Raw genomic sequence first — 8,990 nt, 5'->3', positions numbered from 1 at the left:
CTGGCAACACACAACAACATGGTACAGAAACAACCGCTTTATTGATGCTAGCGGATAACACAGGTCTGATATAACATCGAGTTAAGAGGCCAAGCGGCACACACAGTGCGGCTGAACAGTATGTACATTATTCAATGAACATGAAGGGGCCTCGATCACACAAACTACGCGGCAGCGGAAGAACGACGAAGTGGAACTCCATAGCACAGGGACACCGATGTGGACACGGCCTAGACGCTGGAAGCTCTCCGATGCGAAACGACTTGCCTGAAATCTGGCATGACAAACCAGGTCAGTACATTAAATGTACTTGCAAGCTCACAACAAACATAAGCACAATGACAAACAATATCATGACAATTATTCAGGTTAATGCAATGCAAGTAATGCTACTAATGTGGTGAAACCAACATGTGCACCGAGTCCCACGGACTCGCTTACCAGACGGGTTACCTCGTAGCCAAACGATGATCGTACCCGGATCACAACTGAAACCAATCACTCATGATCAGCTTATGATCTCCAGAATCTTCACGAAGTCAGTGCCAACAACAGTAATTTAGTGTGCAAGATTAATTATAAAAGTTGATCCATTGTGTGACTTACTCCCGAGTTATTCCCATATCCGAGGACGCGGCTATCGATAGATTTAATACACTCTACAGAGGTAGCGCACTTTACCCACACCACGGAACCCAAGGCCTCGCACTCCCATTCGGGTGGACCAACGGAATTCCGACGAAACCCTCCCCTTGTCATGACACTCTCCCGGCCACTCCAACAAACTCCCTCTCAGGGCTATGTCCTGGGTGGCCCCGTGCCTACCAAAGGCACCAACGGCCACCGTCGTGGCAAAACGGTCCCAAACGGGGACAAGGTACCATAAAAACAAACGGGCACACAAGGCTATGTCTACTTACCGGGCCAGGGTATGCACGCCTATAACCTTCCCTCGTTGGAGGCATCGGCGAGAGGCACAACAAAGGACCGAATCAAGACCTCCCACAAGGTAAGTGTGGTCGCACTGAGAAAAACCCGATTCAGTGGCACCATGACTTGATCAACGTTATATTCAAGTTGGACTATTAACAGGTTTAACTTGAAAATAAGAATTGATCTACCAAGCCATACGATGCCATGATCATGCAACTAATCGACATGCAAAGCATGCAACTCCCATGAACGGATCAAACTTATATACATAACTTTCTTGCACTACTCATGATTAAACTTTACTGGTTCTACCTCATTTTTATTATCATGCAATATTTTGATTAACTCCTAATTTATGTGAAAATATCACTTAACAAAAAGAACTATCAATATTTATCATAGCAATATAACTAAGGCAAAATTTTATTCTACTAGACCAAACTAGTCCATGCATTCAGCTAACAAACATTTCAAGCATGATAAAGTAACTAGCAAGCAACCATATTTATTTAACTAATTTTTTAAATGCATATAAGAACTCATATTTAAGTAGAAAAATCATAGATATTGAAATGACACCATCCAAATGTTGGTGTGGCTTGCCTTAGTGCAGAGGAGGGTCACACTCCTCCTGGTTATCTTCAAGACAAGTGTCTCCCTCTAAAAATATTTAAAAACCACAAAAAAATTATCAAAAAAAAAAATCTGAAAATCACCAGAAATTCTAGACAGCAAGGAAAATTCCACATTTTGGTGTGCTGCTAGAGCTTTTTGAAACAAACACAATGCAAAAAGAATCAACTCATTTGGACTTATGGGCTAGGAGTTATCACTGGTCAAAGTTGTGGTCAAATATTTGAATTTAAATTGAATTAAACAGAAAATCTGGGGGGTGACTTCGAGTGGAGAGGCTGACACTGGGCCCCACTGGTCAGGAGAGAGAGGGGGAGAGAGGAAACAGAGCGAGGCGGCGCTCCGCCGGAGCTTACGCCGGTGATGAGTGGTCTTGGGCCAAACTAGAGGGATAGAAGTGGAGAGGGGGTCGCGGCGCACCTGCCCGTACCCGTGGCTTGCCGGGGGATGGTCGAAGTTGCTCGCAACCAAGCTCGGAAGCGGCGGTGGCGGACGGGGTTTCCGGAGAGGAAGAAGGCGACGACGAGCGGCGACTCTAGGGGCTCAGCCGCGTCCAGGCGACACCAGTGGATCCCCAACGACGCGCCTGAGAGGTTGATTGACCTCGAGAGGCTCTGGAGCAGGGTGGTTGGGCTGCGGGGATCGCCGGCGATCTCTGGTCGAGGTCGACGGCCAGAGGCCTGCCCGACCGGGCTACGGCTCTTCTACGTGGTGGTGGTGGTTGTGAGGTGCAGTGTGAGGCTACGAAGCGGAGGGAGCGGCTCTTTATATAGCTGGAGCGAGTGAGGGTACATGGTGCCGCCGGAGTTCTCTGGAGACTGGCGAACGGCGACGAAAGGCACCAGTGAGAGGGGGCAAGGGCTTAGTGTGTAGGTGGAAGCTATCCACGCTCGTGGATGAGCACATGAGGCAGGGGAGAAGAAGACAAGGGCACGAGCGCACTGTGGCTTTTGGCTGTGACGTGCCCGTGCTCGCTGCGGCATCTCTGGCGTCGGCGAGCGCCAGGGAGGGGTCAATGGTGATGAGTCGAGGCTGGTGGCACGGCGCGGCAGTCGTCGGCAAGCTCTGGCTTGAGCACGCACCGAACAGAGGCGTTGGCGCGACGCAGAGCGCGTCGAGCACATGCCAGACCCCGTATCCACACGCGGTCACCGCCCTGGCATGGTCAAAACGGTGCCCACGATCGGTCAAACCTTGTCTGGGCTAAAGTCCATGCAGTGATAGGTCTAGGGAAGCTGAGGACTGATCGCTAGGCCGACCAGATGTGACTCAACTATCTTGGCATGTTTCTGGACAGAAACTTGGCTGCTACGTTTGGATAACTTCTAGATGGCCATTAGGGCTGATCTCCTGGGGTTAATTAAGGGTTACTTAGGAGGGTGAAGAGGTTCAAGAAAAATCAGCGCTAAAGGATCAAGGAAAAATACACTTGCTGTACAATGTGCATGTTTGGGCCAGAAGAGAAATTATTTTCTGTAGCACAAATATTACAAAAGTCATGCAATAGTTTTGCTTGGGGAGGTGGGCCATGGTTCAAAGAATATTCAGGAATTATTTCAGAATTTTGGGAGCAATAAAATGAGGGTTGCTTTGGAGCACTAGTTTCTGAAATGAGTTTCAGAAGAGAAAATGAATATTTTTCTTTTATGAAAAATATTCATTTGACCATTTTGGGGATTTTTCAGAGAAATAAGATTGAATGAGAAGTAGATAGGTCACTTGGGTGAAATTCAAGGGCATTCGCAAGTGATAAGTCCATTTGAATTGATTCCAAAACCCAAATCCAAGGCTAAGGCAAAAGCAAGTCCGGAAAAAGAGAGAAGGAAAAATCCAGGCTGTCACAATCCTCCCCCACTTAGGATGAATCTCGTCCTCGAGATTCGGTTGCTTGGGAAAACAATTCTGGGTAGGCAGTCCTTAAATATTCCTCTCTTTCCCAGGTTGCTTCCTCCTTGGTGTGATGCTCCCACTGAACTTTGTAAAACCTTATCACTTTGCTGCGAGTGAGTCTTTCTGTCTCATCCAATATTCTGATTGGCTTTTCCTCATACGTCAAATCCTTAGCCAGTTCTATCTTTGCCATATCAGTCCTTTTCTCTGGTGGCAAGATACATCTCCTTAGCTGTGAGACATGAAACACAATGTGTACTTCTGACAGTTCGGGTGGCAACTCCAACTGATAGGCAACTATTCCGACTCTGGCCATGACTGGAAACGGACCGATGTACTTGGGTGCCAATTATTCTCGGGTCTGAAACCTCTTAACCTTTCATAGGGGTGACTCGGAGATATACGTGTTCTCCGGGTTCGAAGCTGATCTAACTGTGTTTGGCATCATAATAACTTTTCTGTCAAGATTTTGGCCAACTGCAGTCTGTCTCGGATTTCCTTGACTTGCTTCTCAGCTTTGATCATCAAATCAGTCCTGAAAATACGGCTGTCTCCGGTTTGAGACCAGTTCAATGGAGTGCAGCACTTACGGCCATACAGAGCGTCATAGGGTGACATCTTTAAGCTGGTCTGGAAACTGTTGTTGTAGGAAAACTCAGCGTAGGGCAGACAATCTTCCCACTTGGATCCTTGGGCCAATGCACATGCCCGGAGCATATCTTCAAGTATTTGGTTTACTCGCTCAGTTTGTCGATCTGTCTGGGGATGATAAGCCGTGCTGTATTTCAGAGCAGTCCCCAAGGCTTGATGTAGTCGGGACCAAAATGCTGAAGTGAAGAGAGATCCTCTATCCGAAGTGATAGTCTTTGGTACTCCATGCAGACTGACGATTCGGGACACATACAATTGTGCAAGTTGATCATCACGGTAGGTGGTCCGAATGGGAAGGAAATGTGCCACCTTTGTTAAGGTGTCCACTACGACCCATATTGCGTCATTTCCTCGGTGAGTCCTTAGTAAACCGGTGATGAAATCCATGTAGACATCATCCCATTTCCATTGTGATACGGGTAAAGGTTGAAGGAGTCCGACGGGTTTTTGGTGTTCCGCCTTTACCTTGTTGCATATATCACAACAAGCCACAAAGTAAGCGATGTCGTTCTTCATTCCATTCCACTAGAATACCTGACGAAGGTCTTCGTACATTTTGGTGCCACCTGGGTGAATTGAGTACGGCGATTCATGTGCTTCTGCCAATATCTTCTTCCTCAGACCTTCTTGGCTGGGTACTCAAATCCTTCCTCGGAACCTTAGCGTACCTTGTTCATCTCTATAGAAATCCTGTGTCTGTCCCTCTTGCATACGCTTGGCATATAATTGCAACGATTTGTCATCTGCTTGAGTGCTGCGAATTTCTTCTTCGAGGGTAGGAGCAACTTTCAATATGCTGGTGAGACTGCCATCCATGATTACCAAATTGAGCTGAGCGATTTCTTTGTAAAGCTCAGGAGGCAAAGATTCCATTAGAGCATTCAGGTTGGCCGGTTTGCGGCTTAGGGCGTCAGCAACCACATTAGCTTTGCCCGGGTGATAATTTATACCGAGGTCGTAATCCTTAAGCAACTCGAGCCATCTTCGCTGACAAAGGTTCAAATCAGGCTGAGTGAATATATACTTGAGACTCTTGTGGTCGGTAAATATCTGGCACCTCTTCCTAATAAGATAGTGTCTCCAAATCTTCAAAGCATGCACCACCGCAGCCAATTCCAAATCATGAGTGGGATAATTTCCCTCGTGTGGCCGTAGTTGTCGGGATGCATAAGCCACAACCATGTCATCTTGCATAAGTACGCATCCAAGGCCTTTTTTGGAGGCATCACAGTAGACATCAAAACTGCGGTAGATGTCGGGAAGAGTCAGTACTTGGTCTGACATCAGTCTGATTTTTAGCTCATTGAAACTCAATTCGCAGTCCTTAGTCCATTCAAACTTCTTATCCTTCTTTAGAAGCTCTATCATTGGCTTGGCAATCTTGGAAAATCCTTCAGTAAAACGGCTAGTCCAAGGAAACTCCGGATTTCTGAGACTGTTGTGGATGCAGACCAATTAAGCACATCTTTCACCTTGCTTGGATCCACGGCTATTCCTTCTGCCGAGAGAACATGCCCTAAAAATCCAACTTGCTTGAGCCAAAACTCACATTTGCTGAACTTGGAGTAAAGCTGATGATCGTGGAGCCTCTGCAAAACTGCTCGGAGGTGGTCCTTGTGTTCGTCTTCGCTTTTTGAGTAAATGAGGATGTCATCGATGAACACCACCACAAATTTGTCCAAGAAGTCCATAAACACCTCATTCATCATGTGCATAAAGAAGGCGGGGGCGTTGGTGAGGCCGAATGACATAACGGTATACTCATAGATACCATACCGAGTGGTGAATGCGGTCTTGGGAATATCTTCCTTCTTGATTTTGAGTTGATGATATCTGGTCCTCAAATCAATTTTGGAGAATACTTTGGCCCCACTGAGTTGATCAAACAAATCATCAATCGTTGGTAGTGGATACTTATTTTTGATGGTGACGTCATTCAGCTGTCGGTAGTGTACGCACATCCAAAGACTGCCATCCTTTTTATCCCCGAATATCGTGGGTGATCCCCACGGTGAAGAGCTTGGGCGGATGTATCCTTTCTGCAGCATCTCATCCAGCTGTTTCTTTAATTCCACCAATTCTGATGAAGGCATCCGATAATATTTCTTGTGCATCGGTGTGGTTCCAGGCACCAAGTCAATTGCACACTCCAGTTCTCTGTCTGGCGGCATTCCTGGTAATTCCTCAGGAAATACATCGGGATACTCACTGACCACCGGAATCAATTCCACCTCTTCAGCCACGGCTGTGAAAACCATATCCTTCTTGGGTATGCTTTTGCGGGCAAAAAAACTTGCGGTGCGACCCTCCTGATTTGCCATGGTAACTTCTCTGGTCGCACAGTTGATGCATACTTGGTATTGGGTCAACCAATTCATTCCCAGAATAATATCCAATTTGTCAGAATCGATGATTATCAGAGACGTTGGAAACTTGACTCCCTTGATATCAATTTCCAGATTACGGCAGACCAGATTGCTTCTGAGCAAGGATCCCTGGGATTGTACCAGCATATGTTTTCCCAAAATCAAGCAAGGAAATTTGTTTTGGGTAGCAAAACTCCGCGAAATAAAAGAGTGGGAAGCCCTAGAGTCAAATAAAATTATGGCAGGTATGTTATTAACAGGAAACATACCAATGACGACTTCCGGGTCCTCTTGGGCTTCATCGGCGGAGATATGATGGATTTGCCCTTGGATGGCACTTGGGCCGCAATATGGCTCCAGATAGTAGACTTGCGGTCGGAATGGAGCTGTTGGCTTGCCGTTCTTGGGGCACTGTCTGGCGTAATGTCCGGTTTGCCCACAACTAAAATAGGAATTGTTGCGCTGACAATCTTCACATACCGGGCTGGCCACGACATTCTTGACTTGAGTGGTGGTCTTGTTGACATTTTGCCGCCAGTTGGGTTTGTACTCAACCTGAGTCTGTTGCCAAGTACGAGCCTTCTGCACGGGTTGCATGTCCTTCTTAGGCTCGAATTTGCGCTTGTGGTCATTATTAGCTGGCCTGTTGTCGTGCATGAGCTTGTGTTCCCTTTCTGCGATGAGAGCCTTGTTCACCAGAGTTTGGAAGTCCAGAAAATCAAACATACTGAGAGTGCACCTGAGATGCTGATTCAGTCCTCCAAGAAATTTGTCGATCTTCCGTTCTTCGGTGGCCACATCATAGAGAGAATAGCGGGCCAGATGGTTGAATTTATTCAGGTCCTCGCTGACTGACATGCTTCCCTGAGTGAGAGATAGGAATTTGCTCTGCTTAATTTTCATAATTCCGGAGGGAATATGATACTTGCGGAAATGATCCTTGAATTTAGTCCAAGTAATTTCCTCGTCCGCGGGCCACATGGCCTTAGCATTATCCCACCATATCGCGGCAGCTCCTTCAAGATAATGTGTTGCGAAAGGAACCTTGTCTCCTTCTTCAGTGCGAGAAATTTCCAGTTTCTTCTCAATAGTCCTTAACCAATCATCAGCGTCCAATGGATCAATAACTTGACTGAAACTGGGAGGCTTGGTTCGCTGAATATCTGACAGCTTGGAGTAATGACCATTCTGATGTCCATTCTGCCCAACCAAAACTTGCACACTTTTTAGTAGTTCAAGCAGATCGTTGTTCCTTCTTTCTTCAAACATTCGCATGATTTGCTCAGTAGAAGGCGGAGGTGGTTGATACGGCTCAGGGGAATGTCCGGCCTGTCTTGCGGAGCGGCAAACAGGGACATCCTCACAAGCTTGGCTGCTGCTGCCTCCCCGCGTCATCCTATTATTTAGTTTCCCAATGCAAAGCAACCGCGATGAGAAATATCCAAAAATGGGTGGAAAGCTAGTGACAAATCCAGAAGAAAACAACAAAAGAAACCAAGGCGAATAAAAAGAGAGTTCCAACATAATTTTACATAGACTCAACATGAAAATTAACATCATGACAGGGTCACTACCCTCATACATGAAACTAAGCATCATAACACGTGCGACTACATCCATACATCATACTCATGACGAAAGTGATACCCTAGCGGTCTACTGCTCGGATGGTGCTGCTGCGGGCTCCTCTCCTGAGCCGGACCCAGATCCTGAACTGATAGTAGTGACCTCTGGGTTAAGAGAGGCGCGACGGCGCTGCCTCGAGGACTCTCCCTCAGGGGCAGGTGCGGGATGGGATCTAAGCATAGGAGCTGCAGGAGTAGCGACAAGGGAAGCCCACGCAGCAGGAGCACTGCGAGGGGTCACTGCCAAAGGGTTAATGGTACCCTGAGAAGTCATCGGGGTAACAGAGGCTGGAGAAACTCGAGGAGTGAAACTGACAGTAGGGAGAGGGTTCCTATTACGAGCAGCGGCGAGAGCTATCCGGGAGCGGGTTAGCTCCCGAGCTAACTCGTAGATCAAGAGATAACTGGCAGTGATATAACAGGAAAGGTGGCTAGTAGGACGATCGCACGCCGGATTAATCAAAGGAAAGCAGATACGCCCATTCTCATGCAGAGATGGGTAGTAAAAGAAACCTGGGTGGGTGTGCATGCGAACCTCATTGTAGCGCAAGTCTACAAGAGCTTCGATTGCAGCAAACTGGACCGCCTGAGATGGCGTAGAAGCGAGACCACCCTGAGAAGAACGAATGTAAGCGCCGGAAGGGGATCTGTGGTGTAGAGTGACCTCAGCACAATACTCATACAATGAACCGGCCAGATGCTCCCGATACACCTGATACACTGGATCAGCACCCTCTGGGTAGAGTCGTCGCCACACGTTCTGAAGCAGGTGCGGTGATGTGTACGGAGCTGGCTCAGGATGGTACAAGATCGGAACTGGAGCCATCTACACTCACAACCATCATACGGTTAGTAATAACAATAGATAAACATGCGTGCAATGCAGCAACCA

General features: G+C 47.3%; 1 protein-coding gene across 1 annotated transcript; it reads right to left on the bottom strand.

Moving 5' to 3' along the window:
• Nucleotides 1–3,650: 3,650 nt before the first annotated feature.
• LOC120966901 (uncharacterized) lies at nucleotides 3,651–7,748 on the bottom strand. Its single transcript, XM_040393486.1, has 4 exons — nucleotides 7,202–7,748; nucleotides 6,954–7,147; nucleotides 4,776–5,094; nucleotides 3,651–3,688 (listed from the first exon to the last, which is right to left on the bottom strand). Exons 1-4 carry the CDS (start codon nucleotides 7,746–7,748, stop codon nucleotides 3,651–3,653), a joined length of 1,098 nt encoding a protein of 365 aa, XP_040249420.1.
• Nucleotides 7,749–8,990: the final 1,242 nt, after the last annotated feature.

Source organism: Aegilops tauschii, chromosome 6 (assembly GCF_002575655.3).
Source record: "Aegilops tauschii subsp. strangulata cultivar AL8/78 chromosome 6, Aet v6.0, whole genome shotgun sequence".
Taxonomy (NCBI): Eukaryota; Viridiplantae; Streptophyta; class Magnoliopsida; order Poales; family Poaceae; genus Aegilops; species Aegilops tauschii.
Note: the sequence above shows the minus strand (reverse complement) of the source record. Positions and strands in the feature narration are given on the sequence as shown.

What these genes read in the sequence shown, in the direction of transcription:
- LOC120966901 (XM_040393486.1), bottom strand. Translation starts at nt 7,748, where the DNA reads ATGCGAATGTTTGAAGAAAGAAGGAACAACGATCTGCTTGAACTACTA. An exon ending in AGAATGTCGTGGCCAGCCCG is followed by an intron (nt 5,095 to 6,953) that starts GTATGTGAAGAT and finishes AACCTTTGTCAG; the next exon opens with CGAAGATGGCTCGAGTTGCT. An exon ending in TTTCTATAGAGATGAACAAG is followed by an intron (nt 3,689 to 4,775) that starts GTACGCTAAGGT and finishes CATGTCTCACAG; the next exon opens with CTAAGGAGATGTATCTTGCC.